Here is a 22,944-nt window from a genome sequence, read left to right on the forward strand (position 1 = left end):
CCCTGGGTTCAATTTATAGTACCAGGGAAAAAAGAATATTCTACTACTTGAGTATATTACATTTCTTTCTATATGAAATATAAAAGCTAGTTTCTGCACTCCAGCCCACACACTAATAATAAAAGCAAACACAAACTTATCTCACCTGTGTTTTTATTTTTTTTTTCATTAAATTGTCTCTGAAAGTCAATAAAGAGAATAAAACTCAACTGTAGATCTATGCTTTGAAGTTTTATTAACCTGACATAAAATGTACAAAGAAATATAAATGTTTGTCATCACAGTTGAAAACATTCTGTTCTTATCATAGTTGAGGAAACTCTATTGGTTTAGTCACTCCCTGACACTGACAAATCTTTGATACTATTAAAATATGAGGCCAGCCTAAATACACAACAAAATGAAACAAAAAACAAAATATAAAAGGAAGAAATTGTCAAGTGCATGGTAGTCAGTACTTCCTAATTATATTTCAAATGCTAAGTATTTGGAGATAAAAATTGTTCTATAGATAAATAAGTTCAGAAAATAAAGCATTCCATAAAGTTATATCTGGTTTCTTTAGCATTTTAGAGGCTTCCAGAAATACTACAATGATATGCATTGCCAAGACTGGTCTATAGATGAGGGTAGGAGGAAGGTAAGCTATTCTCTACTGTTATGGTTTGAATATGTGGTATCCCTCAACAGGTCATATATGAAACAATGCAAGAATGTTCAGAGGTGAAATGATTAAATTATGAGAGCTGTAACCTAATTGGTGGATTAATCCACTTGATTGGATTAACTGGGTAGTAAGTGTAGGTAGGTAGGGTGTGGCTGGAGGAGGTAGGTAACAGGGGTATGACTTTGGGGTTTGTATTTTGTCCCTGGTAAGGAAAGCTATGCTTCTTGGTTGACATATTGGGCAAGAGCTATGAAGTTGGCTGTCTGTGGACTGAACCTCTGAAATAAGTCAAATGATTCAAAATAAACTTTTCCTCCCATAAGTTGTTCTTATTAGGTCTTTTGGTCACAGTGATGGAAAACTGACTAAAACATCTATGTACCAGGATGTGTACTAAGTGCTTTCTCTATATTATCTAATTTAGCTCTCATCATAACCCCATAAGGCAGATGCAATTATCATTCTCCATTCTACCTGGGAAAAGACTTGAGTTTTAAAGAGATTAATTTGGCAAGGGTCACAAAGCTATTACATGATGCAGTTGAGATTCATATTAAACTTCATCTGAGTTCTATGTTACTTCTCTACTACCATGCTAACAAGAGGGTCATGGTCATCTGCCATTTCTATTGTTGGAGTATAAAATCTTAATTTTAAAGTTTTGCCATTGCTTAAAATGGAAATACACAGGAGAGAAGAAAGATAAGATAGTTGTTTCCATTTCTTGATCGTGTGATTTATCTCTACATTTCTCAGGAACTTCTGAGAAAAAAATAGCAATATGGATATCACAGTTCTTTTCTACTTCTGCATATAAAACTATTACATATTTCAAAGTGTGGTGGTGAATAGCTATAATAGCCAAAGGGGAATTATTATGTTTAGTAGCAAAACTATTGGAGGCAAAAAGTTCAAGAGAACTAACATTGACTAATTGCTCACAAAAGGCCAAATGCTTTATTTCTAACATCATGGAAAGTAGGTATTATTATGCCACTTTTTATGAACAAGATAAATGAAGTACAGGTTAATAACCTGACCAAGATCATATATTTATTTACTTGGTAGTGCTAGAATTCAAGTTAAGCAGTGTGACTCAAGGACACTATACTCCCATTGTAATATGACATCTACCAATTGCAAATGGAACACAATTGCCTTTGGTACAATAGACAGAAATAAAAATAGAGCAATCATGTAGCTTTCTTTAACTTCAAATGATAATTTGTTGGCCTTTAATCATATTACTTGAGATAAATCAATTCCCTTGTCTTGTCTGCCACTTCAACCAAAAGGCATTAGCTAGAGAGGGACAGCACAAAGGGAGGGATTTGGGGGTTGGGGTAAGAGTGATTTTACATTGGTCAGTTTCCATCTCTTTCACATATCTTGCTTGTCCTGTTGTCAAAATGAAATGGTGGTGGTGGAGGAGGTAAAAAAGAATTTGACGGAAACACCCTTATTAAAACTTCTTTACAACAGAGTTAAATAGAGATTGCTCATGGGTCTGTGAATGAAAACTTCACACAAATATTCTTCTAGCCTTCATCCAAGTGGCTGCTGAAATTCTCTAAAATGAGAAAAGATGTACTTGAAAATTTACTGATGGCTAACTAACCACAAATCAAAGTTAAGATATGTTTGTAAAACTTTTAAGAAGATTACAAATGTTATAAAATAAATAATGTCTTCTGAAACCATCATAGATTAGGAAAACAAAATGCAGAGTCCTTAAGGTGAAATACATGGAAAATGTAAGGTGGGACATTGGTCAACATGACAAAGAGATTCAATAACTAGAGAAAACTACACCAGTGTGGTTGGGAAGAATATAATGAACTATACTTCATAGGGCTATCATAATGGACAATAACCAGAATGGAAATACTAATGGGCAGTGTTTCAGGAATTTATTTTTAAGCTAGTAGTTTGGAACTAGAGACAATACATTTTGCCATAGTAAAGTTGCTAAACTGTTTGGGTTTCCAAAGAGCCCACACATTATTGCGTGTGAAAATACTTTGAGGACTGAAATTGCAAAGCAAGTAGAAATTATTATTTAACTCAAATTTGTCATAAAACTTTTCAAAAAACAATATCATTATAATCCAAAACAAACAAAAGCATTTAATATTTATCTTGAATACTGGAACATGAGAAAATGCATATTTAATCAGGAGGATTACATGGTTGACTGGAGGTTTTTGAGATTATGTGGCTGAGTTAGAGATATATTCAAGGTCATCAGATATTGAGAGCATTGGTTTGTCATATTGTTTAATTTCACTTCAAAAGAAGTAGGTACAGTGGTGCATGCCTGTAATCTCAGAACTTGGGGAGGCTGAGGCAGGAGGATCACAATTTTGAGACCAGACTCAGGAACTTAGCTAGACCCTGAGTCAAAATAAAAAAAAGAAAAAGGGCTGGGGATGTAGCTCAGTGATAGAGTGCCCCTAGGTTCAATCCCCAGTATCCCTCACCATCAAAAAAATGATATGAAATCACACCGAAGGGAGCACAACATTTTTGATGAAGAAAGGGCTCTGGCAGAGAGAAAAAGACAGAAACACACACACACACACACACACACACACACACACAGAGAGAGAGAGAGAGAGAGAGAGAGAGAAAGAATTTGTGTGTATACACACATGCGTGTAAGAGTACCTAAGGTAGAATTTACCAAGTTGTGAAACGCAGAGTAAGGGGGTAGAAGAGCAGGACACAAAATGCATCTTGAGACGAAAAGAAGTGGTACCAAAGCAACCCTTGAATCTGATAGTTGCTTATGTGAACGATCGACTGGTGGAGTTTCATATTAATTTCAAGGGAAATTAATAATTGATTCAATTTTAATGAGATGATATGTTCAATATATCATTAATAAAGTAAAAATAAGAACATCATGAATCCTCTTGGTGCCCTCATTCTAGCCAAATTTCCTTCTTTTTTCCTAGAATGACAAAGGTACCATTACCAGGCAAATCCAGTGTCTCTTGAGAAAAAAATTACCAATATATTGAATTCTTTATACTAAATTGTTACATTTAGGATTAATCTGAAAATTATAAACTATAATGGATACTAACGGTTCTAGTGAGGTTAAATAGGCCTGTTCTAAGAAAGAAACAAAAATACAAAGAAAGGAGAGGTACATTTCTCTGTGGGTGAAGGAGAAAAAAAAATACAAATAATGATGCAATGGGTAAAGAAAAAAGAAATGCTCCAAATTAAAATAGGAAGAGTCAGTCCTTAAAATTCTTTATTGTTCAAGGCCCATTTTACATATGAAGAAACTAATTAGTGTTAACAAGAAAGGATCACACTAAACAATTATATGGGCTGCATATATTGAAAAGGTCAAAGCAATTCTTAACTGTTCATAATAGTTTGTAAATCATTTCTATTAGCAGATATGCTTTGTTCTTGTTGCTATAGTCACATTGTTAACACTTTCTTCAGGTTTGTCTATACTATTTGAGTATTTATGGATTTTTTAAAATAACTGATTTTTCTGATCATAACTGTAAAACATTCTAGGAAATTCAGAAAAATAATACTGAAGAGAAAAATAATCACCCATAATTTTACGAACAATGTTAACATTATGGTGTGTTTTCTTTTTAAAAAACTAAAACATTATTAGTTGCAGGCATCATTTAACCAAATCATGCCAATATTTTGTCTGGAACGATAAGTTAATGTCTAGAGAGAATCAAAAACACATAAACAGGTAAATCCCAGTACTGTAATTCTTCAAAAAAGGTCAAAATGAATACAGTTAACTCAAAGTCACAGATTTGTACCTAACTTGATCATTCAAGTGTTAAAACCAAGTAATCCACAACCAGATTCTGAACCTAATAACCTCCATCAAGTCTTGTTTCCCACAATTCAGCATGAATCACCAAACTTTCTTTTCCAAAGAATTCAATACTGTAGTGAGCCTATTGGCAAATTCAAGCAGTAGCTACACACCGTGATGCATAGAAGGACATGCACACTGCTTGAAAAGAAAAGAACAGGAAATGGAATAATAACAAAGAGCCCTTGTGTACTGCTTTGCCTGTAGAGCTCCAAGGTGGGTGTTGTACAGCCATGTGTGGCAACTCTGAACTGGCTTAGTAACTGCCTCAAAAAAATGCACGTGCTCTATGCTTGATAATAACTCCCTACAGCATGCAGCTGCAGATCACCATTGTAACATAGCCCCAGTGCAGTGAAGTACACTGTTTCTGTGGGCAAATGGGCTTCTATCACAATGTTACAAGAGGTCATTCCCTCAGGAGACAAAGTTGGTAATTGTGCTGCATCAAAAATTCTTCACATTGGGGTGCAAGGTTATCTTCTGGGCTTTAGAGTTTCTATTTCTTGAGTTGGGTGCTCATTATACAGGTGTTTTCACTTTGTGAAATCCATTGAGCTCTGAACTATTGATTTATGTACCTTTTTGCTGCATGTAATACTGCAAAAAATTATGTATGCAAAAATTATTCATTCTCAGAAAATGTGTAGTATCCTATCAAATAAACTTTGGGGAAAACCCTAAGAATAGTTTACAGTTCAGTGGCCATCATGACTTTTTAAAAAGACACTTTAGTCAATGAGGTGCTACTTAAGCAACAAGGAAACTGCTGGCAATCCTCAGTTCTGAAAAAGTTATCACTTATGGGAATATTGTGAGAAGAGAAAATAAAGCACAATTGGTAAACAAATATTTCAAAAGACCAATGCCACAAAGGCAATGCAAATGGGATTAGACCAGACCACATTTATGGCTAGTAAATATATATATTCTTTTCTTTTTACTGGTTCTTTTTAGTTATCCACAACATTCATTTTGACAAAATTATAAAAGCATGGAATATAATTTGTTCTAATTCAGTCCCCAGTATTTCCTCTTCCTCTCCCCTCTTCCCTCCCCCTTTTCTCTTCTCTCTACTCCACTGATCTCTCTGTTATTTATATTGTTTTAACTAGTGTCTTTTGGACATACAAAGGTCAAATGTTTTCTCTGATATACAAAAGCTAATCCAAAATAAGGCGGCGGGAGGATAAAAATGGTATATTTTGATATAAACTTCTGTTGAACAACTTTTTGACTTATATGCCCCAAATCATACTCCTTCTCATCAGATTGTCATACTTCCTTTTTTGCTAGCTAATGGAAGACAGGTTCAGTCCCTAGCCCTCAGTCAATGGCCATGAAAACCATTTTTCTATTTTTAATCACACAAGGAAGGCTTACAATCAAAAGCACTGGGTGTGATAATGGAGTGCAGTAGATAGAGTACATACAGTTCTTTAAATTATACACATACACACACAGAGAGAGAAAAAGATGACAATAAAATGCTAAAAAGTGGCCATAGCTACAGATTTGTAGGTCATCTTTTAATTTTTATGTATTTTCTTAATACTACATTAGTACTCATGAAAAATTCATCATCATGATAAAAGTAAAATACAAAGCTATACCTATGCGTGGAAAAAAGTTAAGAAGGAATATGAATAATGTTTGTCTCTGTGTTTTAGAGTTATGGGTAACTTTTAATTATACTTTTCTATATTTTCCAAGTTCTCTATAACAAGGATAATTACCTTTAAAATCAGAAGATAACTGAGAAAATGTCCTTGGTACTCCCCTCTCTTTACTCATTTGATTGGAAACAGACATTAAATGTAGCATTCTGTATTCTGAATGGGGGAAAAGTTCTTTATATACTTAGAAAACTATCTGGTGATCAAGCTATATTTTCCATTTTTAAAAATAAAAAGACGGTGTTCTCTTTTATGTTAATGAGGTTCAATGCTCATCAATGTGTTCAATGGAAGTATATTAACTGGAGACATAAATTGAAGGCTGTTGTAAATAGTTTCTTTTTTGGCGGGATGCTAGGGATTGAACTCAGGGGCACTTGACCACTGAGCCACATCCCCCGCCCTGTTTTGTATTTTACTTTGAGACATGGTCTCATTGAGTTGCTTAGTGTCTTGCTTTTGCTGTGAGTTCAAAGCCATTTGAACTCACGGTCATCCTGCCTCAGCCTCCTGATCCGCTGGGATTACAGGTGTATGCCACTGTGCCCAGCTCTGTAAATAGTTTTTAAAACATCAAAAAGCATAGGGGGAGCTCAATTTAAAAACTCTAAAAACATATTTCACTATCTCCTTGTTGTCTAGGTCATTTTGTCATTAAATATCCATATAACTTGCCCATGACCATTGTTATGGTTTGGATGTGAGGTGTCCCCCAAAAGCTCATGTGTGTGACAATACAAGACGGTTCAGAGAAAAAATGATTGGGTTGTGAGAACCTTAACCTAATAAGTGAATTAGTCCCCTGACAGGGATTAACTGAGTGGTAAATGAAGACAGGTAGGATGTGGCTGGAGGAGGTGGGCACTGGGGGCATGTTTTTGGGTATATATTTTGTATCTGGTGTTGTGGATTCTCTCTCTCTGCTTCTTGATCATAATATAAGCCACTTCCCTGTACCACACACTTGCTGCCATGATGCTCTGGCTCACCTCAGCCCCCAAGGAATGAAGTTGGCTATCTATGGACTGAGACTCTGAAACCATGAGCCCCCAAATAAACTTTCCCTCCTCTAATTGTTCTTGCCAGGTTGTTTGGTCCTAGCAATGAAAAAGCTGACTAAAATAAAATAATGGTGGTCACTACAGAAATTAGGGAGCCTGTAATCTTGAAATATTTGTATACTTTTATTGTATGTTCTTCTTCTTCCTCCTCCTAGATTTTTCTACATTCCTAAATAGGGCAGGTACTTTACCTTCATTGTTTTGTATTATTCAAGCAGGAAGCACAATACACAGCAGTCAGTAGATCCTTGATAAATAGTCAATGGTTTGAATTCTAATCCCTTTCCTTAGATACTTTTCTATTGAATCTTATGATCATCTAGCATTAGAATTCTTAGGTGTTTTAAGGCAACTCAACAACCATTTCTAGAATATATCCAAACAAAGATCCCTATGGGGAATCTGAAGATTAACCAAACATTAAAATGATTACAATCCAGTAAGAAGGTAAAATAATCCAGTAAGAAAGTAAAGAAGTTGGGCTGGGGATGTGGCTCAAGTGGTAGCGTGCTCGCCTGGCATGCGTGCAGCCCGGGTTCGATCCTCAGCACCACATACAAACAATGATGCTGTGTCCGCCGATAACTAAAAAATAAATATTAAAATTCTCTCTCTCTCTTTTTAAAAAAGAAGAAAATAAAGAAGTAACTATCAGCAAAATGCATAAAGTACACTAAGAGATGAAGTGCCATCATGATCAAAAAGATCACTTTGTTTTGTGTGTGAGCTGTAGTGGGAAGAGAAAAAAAAAGAACTGTATAGAAACACCACATATTGCAACCTATAAATGTGTGTAAATTGTTATGTTTCAATTAAAATAAAACACAACTAAAATTTTTAAATTAAAAAAAGGCTTGAAAGCCGAGGAAACTTTTGTTTTGAACTTTGAAGAATGGATGAATTTTTGAAAAGTACAATTGAAAGAAGGGATGTATAGGCAACAGCAGAAGTACAAGCAAAGTAATAATAATGGGAAAGGATAGAGAATGTTTAGGGAACAATATGAGAGAAGAGGGACATAAAGAGAGAAGTTTGTGACCAGATAATTAAGAGTCTTGTATGATAAGCTGAGCAATGTAGTCTAAACTTTGAGTAATGGTACTTATATGATCAGAGCTGTGTTCTGAGTGGCAATATGGAGGAAGAACTTTATACAAGGAGAAAATGACTGGAGCAAGGAGACCAAACAGGAATCTAAAAAATTTTCCCCCATGAGAAGACAAAGGAACTGAAAGTATGGTGATAACAGTTGCAAGGGAGAAGGGGACATGTGTGAGAATATTGAAAGTGAGAGAATCAACTGGATGTGGTAGCTAGCTACTTTTTTAAGGGGGAAAATAATAGGGGTATGGAATGCAAAGGAGAAGTGTTAAATGAATGGTTTAATAAAATACCAGAAATGAAAAAAGAAAAAAAAAAAGAAAGGCCACAGAAGGAAGAAACTGCTTGAGAGAGTTTCAAAGGAGTGGCCAATAATTTTAAATACATTACTGCAGAGATACCAAGAAGAATACATCTGGAAATGGATTTGGGAATGTTATTTGACATGAGTGAATCATCACCACCCAATCCCTTTTGATCCTCTTGTGAGCCTCTTACTATAGTAAAAAACGTTCTGTTCTAAGTCAATGTCCTAGAATAAAAGCTAAATGTAAGAGTTGAGAAGAGACTCAGATAGTGATAAAGAAATGTAATGTTCTTTGTGAGTGGAAAGAAAATTGGTCACTTAAGGAAAAGCAGTTGTATAAGAAAATAATGACAAACCTAGAAGGGCCCCCCCACAAATTTTTTCTTTATAAAAATTCAGTCTATTCAACCTGTTTCTAAAGGGTCCACGTTATGACTTTGAAGAATGTGGACTTTAAAGTACTCCAGGTATTTATTTTCAAATTATGTTCTGATGTAGGATGCAATTTTCATTTTTCTGAAATACATTTAACTATTTTAACTGTGATTAAAAATAGTATCTTCCTATATGACAGATACTGCACTGACACTTTATCTACATTATCTCATTTAATCCTAGCAACCTTATGAGGCAAATTTATTATTGTGCCCATATTATATATTAGAAAACTGAGAAGGAAAATCATTGGCCTATAAATTTAAAAATACTAAACCCTTATTATATATATTAGCCCAATTCCTTAACTAATCTGCTCTACTATCTTTCAACAATGCAAATAAGTAACTTTTTTTTTTTGGTTTGGTTTTTCTTTTTCTTTTTTTTTCATAAGTAACTTTTATATATAAAACTGTATCTCATTGGAGGCCGCCAAATCATTAAATTACACTGTTGGTTCATTCACTTTTTTTTTAAACAGCCCTTAGGAATAACACTTCTCTGGCTACCCCTTTGCATATGTTTCAAATTCTTGTAAATGTGTCATGGATTATAAAGGCTGTATCTTGCATGGGTCTTTCAATAAATTCATGCCTGCACATGTTGACTCAAGGAAAATTGTACAAGCAAGTACACACACCACTTCAACCTCGAGGCTGTGTTCAATTAGACAGCAGGCAAGGCTCAGGCCCATCTGCTCAGAGTAAGAACAGTTAGTTGCGCAACAACAAGAGCATGCTTAATGTGTCTGATCATGACCATCTACATTTTAGATGGCTTTAGTGCTTACTCTAAGTTTTGGCTGCTTTTTATCTGATTTTCATATTTAAGATAAGAACTTTGAATAATAATTAAACTTTGAAACTAAATTTCCTTCCAGGTTTCTGGATCCATTTGACTGAAAAAGTGTATATCCAGAGATTCCAAGGCAAACTGTTAATGAATATCTATCATTTGTAATTATCTGTATGAAGCAAGAGTTGCTGAATACATTGCCATCAAAATGAAACACAGAAATTCCATGGGTGGATGCTACATCACAACTACCTTTTATGAAATTTTGGTATACATAAAAACAGCCTTGTTTTCCAAATTGATTGACCTTACACAGTGGAGTTTCTCTCTACTAAACAAAAAATGTAGAGCAACTGTTCTAAATCAGTTAGTTCTATTGCTTCAAACAAATGTATCTTCATGATCAAAGGATTGTGATAAGTGAGAGTGTGGATACTCAGCACAAACTGGAACAAAGGACAAACAATTCAAGTGCAGGCCCCTGTGAGAGTAAGTAAAGATTGATTCTGTAAACAAAAAAGACAGCAATGGCTTCTCCACATTTGGTGACCCCTGTGTAATTTGCAACAATATATCTCGAGTTAATACTTAAACCTCAGTCTTACCTCTCTGCCACTACAATCCAAGACAAATTATTTTTGACCAGACATTAAAAGGAACCCCTAGGTTTACTCTTAGGAGTGAATAAATAATATAGCACTTTGCAAACAAATATTCAATAACACAAGTGGAGGAAATGCAAAGTAATTTCCCCCCACCCATGTTGAAAAGTAGTTTCTCCAGGAGTTCAGGGGAGAAATGTGATTCTAAACCCCAAGTAATTTGCCAGTTTTTTGGTTAGTTGGCTTAATGGCAATATTTGCTATCACCATCATCTTAGATAATAATAAGTTTTTAAAGTATCAAAATACCTTTGTGAATGGAGTTAAGCAATCAGTATTTAGGGCTTTATTCATACATGATATCCTGAAACACAATAGGCATAATTAGGTTTCCAGTGCTTATGTTTTTCCTACTACACCATACTGCCTTTCAATAAAGTGTAAAATATATGTATAATGTCTAGCACATAGTAGGAGCTCAACAAAAGGTAATTTTATTGCCTCCTGAAACTATCAGATAAACGTCCTTAACAGAAGTGGAATAAAAATAGTCAAAGTGGGAACTCTCTAATAAAAGAATACACTTCAATTACAAATCATTCATGCAAATGAATCTCATTTGGAGAAAACAAAGTCAAACCCTTGTGTTTTAGACAGCAAACTGAAATGTAAAGCATTTAAAATTTAATAAATCTTATTATTCACTTTTACTGGAATTTAAAAAGTAATTTCATTCTAATTGTTGGATTATCAACCAAAGAAATATAGTTTGCTCCTATAATCAACATGCTAAATCTAAGAATCACAGCTTTTTAGAGCTAGAAGGGATCTTAGAGTTCATTTAGTTCACTTTTATCTCTGCACACTCTGCCAAACTGGCCTCAACCCTTTACACCTCTATGTTTCCATCTGACACGTGAGTAACTTGTACAAGGTCATGAAGCTGAGAGAGGCAAAGAGGGGGCTAAAGGAACTCAATCTTCTCAGTTCCAGCTTAGTGCTGTTTCCATTATACCACCTAGCCACTCAATAAGTACTTTCCAGGCAAATCCTATCATACTGCTTTTAGAAAAACACAAATCCTCTAGCTGTTAAATAAGCAGATTTATCTCTTCAGTGACTCCTAGAAGGCTAATCCATATCAGCTAACCTTTACTGAGAGTGAATAATCTGTTATACTGTCTTAGACTCAAGTTTTATTTCATTTTATTCTCAAGGCAAACCTGTAGATAAGTTTTTCCTTATTAATCATTCCCATTCGAATGATGAGTGCATCCAGACTCAAAGACTTCAAATAAGTTGCCCAAGGTCAGAAGACTAGTAAGCAATGAGCAGAAATTTGAATCAAGGTCTGATCTGAGGCCCAGCTTTTAACCAGCACCATATACTGCTATTGCACGTCTCTTCCTTTTTCTCCTTCAATATTTTTTAATCTGTCCTTTGGGGTCTAGGATCACTATATACATACAGGATATTTGTGATTAGGTATTGTTACCTAATCACAAATAGGGAAGTTTCTGGAAGGATAACTGAAGGGGAAAAACAATAACCTACACCAGCTCCACCAATTTAAGAACTATCTGGACTACTTTACAAAGTCTAGGCCCTTGCTATCCTCATGAATAATAAACCTCTTTCTTTCTCAGTAACTTTAATCACCTGTTTTGGAACTCAATAACTGAAATCAGATTTTTCAAAGACAAATAAAAGCACTGATACCAACAATCTCTTTGGGATCTAAGACCACGGGGCAGAGAACCCAAGAGCTAAGCAAAGTTTCCACCAAAATTTCAATGGGGTTATTAACAGGGCACAGTAACACAACCTTGTACCTGATACCTAGGGAAACAAGGAGAGAAAAATAAGAAGAGAGGCGAGGAAATCTGTCGTACAGCAAAAAGTGGGGAAGAGATTTCCAGATGATTTTCTCCATAGTAGTTTAAAAGCCAGTGCCCACCGCCACTTAATCCAAGGCAAGGCAGCCTTGTGAAACAACAGGAAAAGGCGATGCGAAGAGAGCAAACAGTCCTCAATTCGCCTGCCTCCGCACCTCATTTGTCTTACCCTTTTCCACCAGAGAGGCAAATTCTAAAGGATTTTTTTCCGCCCAACCCCCACGCCTGGTGAATCTCGGTGAGGACCCTGCCCCACTCAGCGGGGGCAAAGGGGGCACCCATTTTCCTTCAGAGCAAGGGGATAGGGAAAGGAGGGCACTGAGGAAAATAGGAGAAACTGGCCATGGCAAAGGTTTGAAGGGGTGCAATTTAGTAGCTGCACTCACCAGGGTGAGACATGGGGATGACCTCATTGCGGGTCCCAGGGAAGTTAAAGATGACAGCTCCAGACGCCCCTCTCTCATAAGCCAGATGGATCTTGTCTGCGAAGGTGCAGCCCCCACCACGTTGGATGAGGGCCAACCAAGTGACTTGAACGGTGCTTCCCCAAACCGTGGGCACCGTGAAATTCGTGTGCGGGTTACAGGCGTTGAGCGCCCCGGGCCCATCAGGAGGTACCAGGACCCCAGCCACAGGCTCCAGCGGCGAGTCCTGGCCGTACACGCCCTCCTCGCTCAGCTCCCACACCGTGCGGTTCACTCCAGTGTGCGGAACCCGCCAGGACACGTTGAGGTACGCGGTCCACACAGCTTCGGCCCCCCGGGAGCCGGGGGCACGCGGACTCAGAGCCAGTAGGAAGCACCATGCCAGCAATCTGGAAGAGCCGCAGCCACCATGGCAGGAGACCCCGGCCCCGGGTGGCGGCCCCATGGCGCGCGCGCGCTTCACGGTTCCCTAGGGCCCCTTGCACGCACTCTCTGGGCACTTGGCAGGACCCTGGCCTTGACCAGGTGCGATCCAGGTGGGGGACGGGCAAAGTGGGACTGATGCACCGAGAGCTAGGTCGGAGCCCAGAGGCACGTAGCGTCCATAAAGAGGTTGCAGCAGACGCAGCTCTTGGAAGCTCCAGTTCTCGCTACTGCTGCGGCCGCTTCGGGCTCTGGGGCTTTTGCATGAAGCTCCGCCCAGCCGACTGGGGGTAGAGGTGGCTGGGAGGGAGGAAAGGACACTGCGGGATCCGCCTCTTAAAAGGGTAACAGGATAGGAAGGCATTACAATGGGCTCTGAGCTTGTGTGGCCAGGTGTGTCGCGTCGTTTTATGAAAAATGGACAGGCGAGGGACTCTAGAATCTGCAAACATTCAATCTTTCTGATAGGATTCGAGTCAGTTTTGAACTGCAGGAATACCTCTTTCCCTCCAAACATTTGCTAAAGGGCATTTTGAGATTACGGAGCCTGAATGTGAAAGTACTACTAAAAAGAAGCAGATCCCATGGGTCTGAGTTGTAGTCAAGACAATTTGGGTAGGTGGGTGGTGCTGGAGAGGACAGGGTTTGCCGATTCCCTAGGGAAAGGCCAGAAAGAACCAGTTCTTGTTACCCAATTTTACTGGCCTCAAATGGCACCTTTCTCCTTTCCTTCTCCTAACAGGAGTCATACGTATGTACTTCCTTCCTATCCTTACCCCAGACTAAATGTACTGCATCAAATACCTCTTCTAAAAGTAAAATTGGTCTTCACAAAAGAATTACTGTTTTCACATACCTCAAAACCAATCCTTTTTTCTTCCCCATCCATAAATCAAGTTTACCCCAATGATTATCCCTGCAGCATTCATGACCTTAACTACATCATCCTTTCTCCTTTTCCCACTAACAGAAAGGAGTCTGACCCACCTAGGCAATTCACCTATGTCATTATTGCATTATGATTTATCCCTACTTAAGTGTACAATTTCTATTTACTGTGTCAATTATTACATTTACTAGGCAATCAATAATATGCACTAAAGCTGAATTAATACATCTTGTGTCTGGCCACTATGAATAACTTCTGATTCTGGGGAACTTAGTTCTTTGTGCCTCAATTCCCTCATCATCTGTAAAATGGGAATAATAATGACCTAATTTATACAGTGGTTCAAATAATTGAGTTCATACATGTAAAGCATTTAGAATAGTGCTTAGCACAATGTAAAATGCTATGTTAAAAACTATTACTATCAAACAGGTTTAGGGACACAGTACATCTAAAATAAAGTTGTTACATTGAGGCAATAATCAGAGAAAATTATTTTTAGAATATTCAGTCTTAGCCACTTTTTTAGTTTAAGGAAATATAAAATTCTTAACCTACCCCAACATTTGTTAAATTCCCAATGAATCACTTCCCTCAATCCCTGACCCAGCCTTTACTTAATTAATATTATTCCCAAAGGTTAAGCATGAGACAATTCTACACTTGATATTCTTATGACTTTGGAGAAAGCTAGAGGAAAAGTACCACCATACACCAAACAGCAACTAGAATATAAATAAATGGGCAATTTTGTGAAATATGAACCATGATGGTTGAAAGGGACTTTGGAGGTCAAGAGAGGGTAGGTAGCAGAGTACCCCTAATTATGGATGACATTAACATCTGAGATTAAAATGAACTAGAAGAAAAGAAATTAGTAAAATAAACCATCTCTAAGAAATGGTACAATTCCAGAAATTATCTGAATTTGTTGATGAAAAACATTGAAAATTAAATCAAGCAATATTACTTGGATGACAATCAACTACATTGTATTTTGAAGAAACAATGTATTCCAAAGAAAAGAAGTATTTTATAAAGTAATATATAAAACAAAATTTGAAAAAAAAATTTATTAATGTGCATCCATTCATTATTTTCTTAAACAAATATGTATTGCATATCTGTTATGTCCTAGGGGCTAAACATTGGGATACAAAATCAAATAAGTGCTCTCATAAAGCTCTTAGATTAGTTTGGATGAAAAAGACAAGTAAAATGATAATTGTATGCATATAATGTAAACATTATGATAGATGTATGCATAGGGCAGTAGTGGGAAATAGAGAAGAGTCACTTAACCCAGACTGGGAAATAAGGGAAAGCATCCCAGAGGAGGTTACATCTGTACTGCAAGGGTCAGTCTTTCTAGGCAGAGAACAACACAAGGAAAGGCACTGAGACATGAAACAGAAAATGTTGGGAAAGTACAATTACAATAAACCTTGTAATTGTAAAATGGTTGGAACCTAGACTACAAGAGGAAGGATGGTAAGAGATAAAGTTGGAGAGGTCATAAGGTCCAGTTTTGGACAGTCCTTTGGGTAAAGCTAGAAATTTGAACTTTATACTGAACCAAAATGTAATATAATCAGGGACACACACACATATGAATATATATATAATTCATATGTTGACAATTGATTGGAGGGGACATACACACATATGAATATATATATATATATATATAAAATTCATACTGTTGACAATTGATTGGAGGGGACACAAGTAGCAGAAGTAAGCCCAGATAGAAGATTGTTGGCTATGCTCCTGGTGGGAGATGAAGGTGGCCTGGACTAAATAGGTAATAGAGATGAAGAAAAGTGGAATATTGGAGATAAAGTCAACAGGAGTTGGTTTGGGGGAAGAAAGAGATGGAAGAATTAGGGAGTACTCTGAGGTCTTTAGCTCTGAAGACTAGATGGCATTCAGTCCAGGTATTTGGGGTGGTTAAATGTATAAAGTGGGTAGGAAGAGAGATGCGTTTACTTTAGGCATGTTAATCTGGGGGTGCCTATGATGTGACTGGGTAAAACTGTGTGTTAGGCAGTTGGATACTCTAATTACTGAACACCTACTAAGTGCAAAGCACTGTAGAGGCATGGACACAAAGGAACCAGTATTTGCTCTCAGTGAGTTCACACTTTAGAGAGACAGAGGTAATGAAACAATAACAGTACAGAGTAATAAATGTTATGATTGAGAAAAGCAGAGAATGTTATGGCAACACAGATGTGACTGAGTCTTTAGAAACAAGAAGGGTTATCAAAACAAAGAGAGTAAAGATATTTGGGCATAAGCAATAGTATATTATATGAGAATACCAGAGAACATTCAGGGAACTGACTTTCAGTGGTGAAGTATGGCAGGGATGTAAGTTGCCAAAGGGGAACCAAGAAAAGTGAAGCTATTCAAGTAGGCTGGCCCAGAGCACAAAGAGTTTAGAAACTATTAAAACTGTTGAGTCACATGTAAACACACATACTTAAAGCAAATATGGCAAAATTTAACTATTGGATTTTTTTATTTTTTTAGTACTGGGGATTGAACTCAGAGGTGTTCAACCATTGAGCCACATCCCCAGCCCTTTTGTATATTTTATTTAGAGACAGGTCTCTATGAGTTGCTTAGGACCTCACTAAGTTGCTGAGACTGGCTTTGAATTCATGATCCTCCTGCCTCAGCCTCATGAGTTGCTGGGATTACAGATGTGCGCCACCATGCCTGGCTGATTGTTGGATCTTGGTGGTGGATACATGGATGCTTATTGTATTAGTTTTCAACTTTTCTGTATATTTTACAATTTTGTAATAATGAGTTTGAAATTATAATTTTTTTTATTGAAGCCACCAAAGCAAATGAATGTTATGATCAGATCTGGGCTTATATAGATAATTCAGATTACATGAGAACAAGACTGGTGACAAAGAGACTAATGGAGAGGCTAGCATCCCCAGATCTATTCTGGAGGTCTAGCCCAATTGTGGAATCAGACTATCTTAGCTTGATGATGCAAACCATTAAAACCATCCTGTGAACTCCCCCTGCTCTGAGTCCATTCTCACCAGGCAACCTTCTTATTATCATTTAGCTCCTCTTGTAAATATGCCTACTGGGAGATAATGCACCGATCAGCAAACACTAGTATCTGGTTCATTTGGAAGTTATACTTCTCATTATAAATTAATCAATTGGCATTCTGGCTCATATATTGGTCTCTTGTGAATTTGGTTAACTATGAGTCAGTTCCCAGGAGCCCAGACTCTGGTTATGCTACCAATCAAATTTCAAAGCTGAGGACCAGATTGTAGATCATGATTGCATCAAAGTCTTTCCACTCTGCGTAATTCACTGGCTTTACCCACCATATCCTTCTGAGTCACTGTGAGTTGTTTTCAAACTACAACAGTAGCCTTGCTACTGAGCATGAGGTTGTTGACCAGGAGCATCACCATTATCAGGCAACTGGTTAGAAATGCAGAATTGCAGGTCCCAAACCAGTCCAACTGAATCAGAATCTGCATTTTAACAAGATCCCCAGGTGATTTTTATGTACATGTACGTTGGAGAATCCCTGGAGTAGACTAGACTACTCTTGATAGGTAGTTAGCATCTAGCCTCTGCTTGAATGCTTCCAGTGTAAAAGCTCACTACTTCACGAAGCATCACACTCTGAATATGAGGACTACAATTTGCCTGTCAGAATGTTCATGTGTATGTAGTTTGACCTTGCTTCCCTCCATTCTCTTTCTCCTTTCAACTCTAGACCGTCAGAGTTTGCATGCTACTCTCTAGCTGTATCCTCAGTCCACCAAAGCCTTTTCTCTGAGCCCTGCTCCTGTACCAGACCTCACTTGGTTCTTGACAAACCAAATGTACTAGTTCCACATATATTCCCTCAGGGCCCTTCTCCATAAGGCTAATACCAGCTGCTGTTCATTGAGCATTTACTATGTGCTTTACATCCTTATTCATTTATTCCTCACAGCCATCTATTATTAACTCCATTTTTTTTTGAAGAATGGAAAACAGGCTCAGTGAGAATTAGCAACCTGCCTAATCTCATAGCTAGGAACAGAAGCAGAATTCCAATGTAGTTCCGACTCTAAATATTAATAGCTGATAATGATTCAGTGTCTTCTCTCTGGAGAGTGGCATTCACAATTTAACATTGCTTTATATAAAAGAAAAAAGTTCAAGTGAAATGTTTCTTGTGTGCATTTCAGGCACTGTGAGCATTGAGGGAGATATATTTGGGCCAGGAGCCTTTTTAAATTCCTCAAATCCTACCACAAAGGCTAACCCTGCCAAATATTCGTATCAGCAATACCAAACTGAAAGCTGCCCTGAGCAGTGCACTATCTAATGATGAACTGATAAACAGAGCAACATCCTGCAGGAGCAACAGCAGGGCACCATTGTGGCAGATTAAGTTTCCCATCACACTGAATTTCTGCAGAGGCGTAGAGATGGTCGATAATGTTCAGCCTTTAATATGTCTGCAAAAAAATGAGACATCACCTCTGGCTTCTCACCATTAAATAAATGACAAAGCACAGTCTGGGACAACTAGTGCCCTGGCATCTCAGTGATGCTATGGCTACACAGCTTAACAACATAGGTGTATAGAATGTATAGAGAAAGGATGGCAACAAATCTCAACTCTAGGTGCTGCTGTGAGTAGGAAAAAGAAACGGTAGGGGTGTGGAGACAGTCAGCCAAACAAAACAAAATAAAACACCAAAATGTGATGCCTCAGCATATTTCCAAATGATATGATATCACTTGCAAATGTAGATAAACTTCAGTTGGCTCACATTGGTATACAATGATTAGAAAACGTGGGATTTTTTTTAAAAAGAGAGGCCTCATGCACACAAAATTTCAGAGGTCTTGCAGAGAGTAGGTGTGCTAAATCCGAAACTAAGAACAGTCTACTTACATCCAGCATTATTAGCTACAATTGAAAGTCTACTATGGCCAAGCCCGTTATACCTATAAGTATTACATGCTACGTCTTACAGAAGAATCTCAGACTCAGGTCAAGTAAGTTGTTGAGGTCACTCATGATAACCAAGTGACAGAATTATAATTTGACCACATGTGTGAGTGTAAAACTACACTCTTCCTATTATATCACTTTCTGCCCTATATAACACTGCCTTCATAAATAAAGGTAGGAAAATTCTTATATTTATTGAAAACCTATCATGCTTCAGACACTTAAAAAGAATTAATTTTATCTTTTGGTTCTCACAATAGATAATATCCCATTATAATTCTCATTTTTCAAATGAGGGAAATGAAATGCAGAAAGGTGAAGTATTTTGCTAACAGTTACACAGCTAGTACGTGCTAGTTGGAATTCATACAGGGGTATGTATGACTCCCAGTTACATGCGTTATCAGTCCACTATACCTCTTTACATACATAGAGATAATATCATTATAATATGGAAAGAATGAATGTATCCAGTAGCACATTCAGCATACCATTTGACCAGAATATCTTGATGTCCTGCTTATCAGCCCCGGAAATCTTAAATAATAAAGATTACAAGAGTGCATCTAGTCAAGTCTCCATAATTATTTATAAATATCTACATATTCATGTGTACATGTTCACTCACATGAGTCTATGGAGAAGAGTGCCTGAACATGTTTTGAAAGGGTGTTTTGCACCCACTGATGAAAACTGGAACAGAAAGGATGTTTTGGTGAACGATACTAGAGGAAACTTCAGCCATTGTGTCTACTTGATTGTCACTGGGGGATCAGATTAGCTATGTTAAGTTTATGGAAGTGATTAAGAGGATCACAGATAGTAGAAAAGAGATTAAGAGTGAGAAAGGGATCAAGGCATGGGGGGAGGGGTGGCCTCTGGGGAAAGTTGGACAGAAGAGGTGCTGAAGTAACTGTGGAGATGAGGGGTCTTTCCTGTCCACTGTGATATCAAGCTAACCTACTTGGGAAACTCATCTGGTCTCATACAGTCTCCTATTTTTCTTTTTCAGGTTTCCAATAAAGTGAAGATTACATAAGAATTAAATCTGTGACCATTAGAGGATTTGAATATATGTTATCGAAAAGAAAGGACAATTATCTGGGAAAAAATGGGAGAAGAAATGTTTTTGATGAATTGTGCCCTACAAAAATGACCACGTATTTGAGGTTTATTGCTGGTCCATTCATCAGATTTCAATAAACTACTCTGTAGCCTAGATCCACAAAAACTTACTCCAGTCATTCTCTTTATTTTAACTTTGTTGTTAATTGTTTATATGACATCAAGTAAATCTCCATTTCCTCTTTTTCAGCTACAAAATAGTGATACTAATAATGAGAAATTGAATAAATATATCCTGACTCATTAATATTTCATTAGATTAAAGCCTAACAAATCAGGAAGTAGGATCATATGTTGCTTGACTATAGTGATATATTCAGAGAAACACATTGTTCGGTGATTTTATCATTGTGTAGTCATCACAGAGTGTACTTTCACAAACCCAGATGGTATAAGACTACTCCACACCTGGGCTATATGGTATGAACTATTGCACCTAGACTACAAACCTGTACTGAATTCACCACAAACCTATAGTTAATACTGTAGAAAATTATAAACAAATGGTAAACCCTTGTGTATCTAAACCTATCTAAACAGAAAAAGTACAGTAAAAATAAAGTAAAAAAATGGCATATCTGTATGAAAAACTCACCATGGAGCATGCAGGACTAGAAGTTATTCTGGATGAGTCAGTCAGTGGGGGCTGGTGAATGAATGTGAAGGCCTACACATTACCATAGACTTTAAAAACATTGGTACACTGAGTTTATAAAAATATTTTCTTCAATTATAAATTAACCTTGGCTTATTGTACCATTTTTCTTATAAACTTTAATTTTTAAAAACTTTTTGACTTTGTGTAATAAGAGGTTAAAATACAAGTATATTATATAGCTCTACAAAATATTCTTTCTTTATATCCTTTTCTATAAATTTTATTTCTATTTTTAAGCCTTTGTTTTTTTTTTTTTTAGTTTTTAATCTTTTTTTCTCAAAAACAAAAAAAGACACACATGCATTAGCCTAGGCCTACCTAGGGTCAAGATCACCAATATCACCATCTTGTCCTACTGGAAGGGCTTAAGGGGCAAAAACATGTATAGAGCTGTCATCTTTGATGATAACAATGGGTTCTTCTGGAATTCCTCTTGAAGGAAATCAGGCTTTTCTTGAAGAGATGCCACTGTTTGCAGAAATATATCTATAGTAGTTTGCTTGGTTTGTTTCATTTTATTACTTTTTTCATCCTAGATTTGCTTGTAAACAAATATTACAGCATGAACATTCTTCTCTTTTAATGAGAACTGTTCAGTGTTAAGGTCCATGTTTCACACTCTTTAAAAATATTTTTAGTTGTAGATGTATACAATACCTTTATTCTATTTATTTTTATGTGGTGCTGAGGATTGAACCCAGTGCTTCACACATGTTAGGAAATCACTCTACCACTGATCCACAACCCCAGCCCTCAAAACTCTTAAAGGAGCTTTTTGAGGTCTGCAAAATTTCTGCTAACCCTTTTTTTGTGGGGCTCTTTTTCTTCTTCAGTTTCTTTTTAACTCACCTCTTCTTCAGCTAGGCATTCACTAGATGATAGGAATTTTGTAGCTCCACTATAATCTTATGGGAACACCATCATAAAGGTGATCTGTCATTGACCTAAACATTATATGGCACATGACTGTTTATTTAAATATTTGTGACCTTGCTACTGAACAGGACAAATGACAGAAAGCCTTTGAAGGGATTTGACTTGGCAGGCATAGATAGGTCTAGTTTAGTAAATTATGAAGGAGTTAAGCTCTTAAAAATGCATATGAGCAATAAATACTTTTAGTCTATAAATGGAATGTGATTGTTTTTCAATAGTAACCTCCTTTATTAATTCCTTGTAAGATTTGGGCTTCTGAAAACAATTTGAGAATAAATACCAAGGCTGGGGATATAGTTCAATTGTAGAGCTCTTGCCTAGCATGTATGAGGCTCTAGGTTCAGTTGCCAATACTTCAAAAACAAACAAACAAACAAACAAAACATAAACATCCCTTCATTCCCTATGATCAAGTGTGATTTATCCCTGGGATGCAAGAAAGTTTCAACTTACACTTATTAATAAGTGTGATATAGCATGTTAACAGAATAAAGTAAAAAATTGTAGTTGTCTCAATAGATGCATAAAAAGCATTTGACAAAATTCAACATCCTCTCATAATAAAAACTCTCAATAAATTAGGTAAAGGACTAGAATGTAATTCAGTGGTAGAACCCTTGCTTAGCATGTGCGAGGCCCTGGATTCCCAGTACTGCAAAAATGTTCAAATTACTTATAGAAGGAATGTTCCTCAATAAAATAAAGGTCACACATGATGAGCCCTCAGCTAATTTAATAATCAGTGGTGAAAAGTTGAAAGCTTTTCTTCTGAGATCAGGAACAAGACAAAACTACCCACTATAACCACTTATGTGTGACAGTACTAGAAGTCCTAGTCAAATCAATTATGTAAGAAGAAAAAAAAAAGTATTCAAATAGGAAAAGAAGATGGGAACATGACAATACAAAAGAAAGTTTACTGACAACATAATCCCATATGTAGAAAACCCTACAATATCCAGAAAAAAATCTTTTAGAATAGATAAATGAATTCAGTAGGGTTGCAGCAAATCAACTTTAATATCAGTAGTATTTCTTTTCTTTCTTTCTTTCTTTTTCTTTTCTTTTTTTTTTTTTTTTTT

General features: G+C 36.8%; 1 protein-coding gene across 2 annotated transcripts in view; it reads right to left on the reverse strand.

Annotated features, from left to right (window-relative positions):
- The window catches only part of Rnf128 (ring finger protein 128), a 94,815-nt gene that overhangs the window by 43,463 nt on the left and 28,408 nt on the right, over positions 1–22,944 (reverse strand). The window contains exon 1 of one of the 2 annotated variants that reach the window (XM_015497938.2): positions 12,791–13,529. The exons of the other annotated variant lie outside the window; for it this stretch is intronic. Coding sequence (XP_015353424.1) covers positions 12,791–13,274 — 484 coding nt within the window. The 5' untranslated portion in view covers positions 13,275–13,529. Of the gene's footprint in view, positions 1–12,790; positions 13,530–22,944 lie in introns of those variants that run through there. 2 annotated transcript variants of the gene reach the window in all.

Source organism: Marmota marmota, unplaced genomic scaffold (assembly GCF_001458135.2).
Source record: "Marmota marmota marmota unplaced genomic scaffold, marMar, whole genome shotgun sequence".
Classification (NCBI taxonomy): Eukaryota; Metazoa; Chordata; class Mammalia; order Rodentia; family Sciuridae; genus Marmota; species Marmota marmota.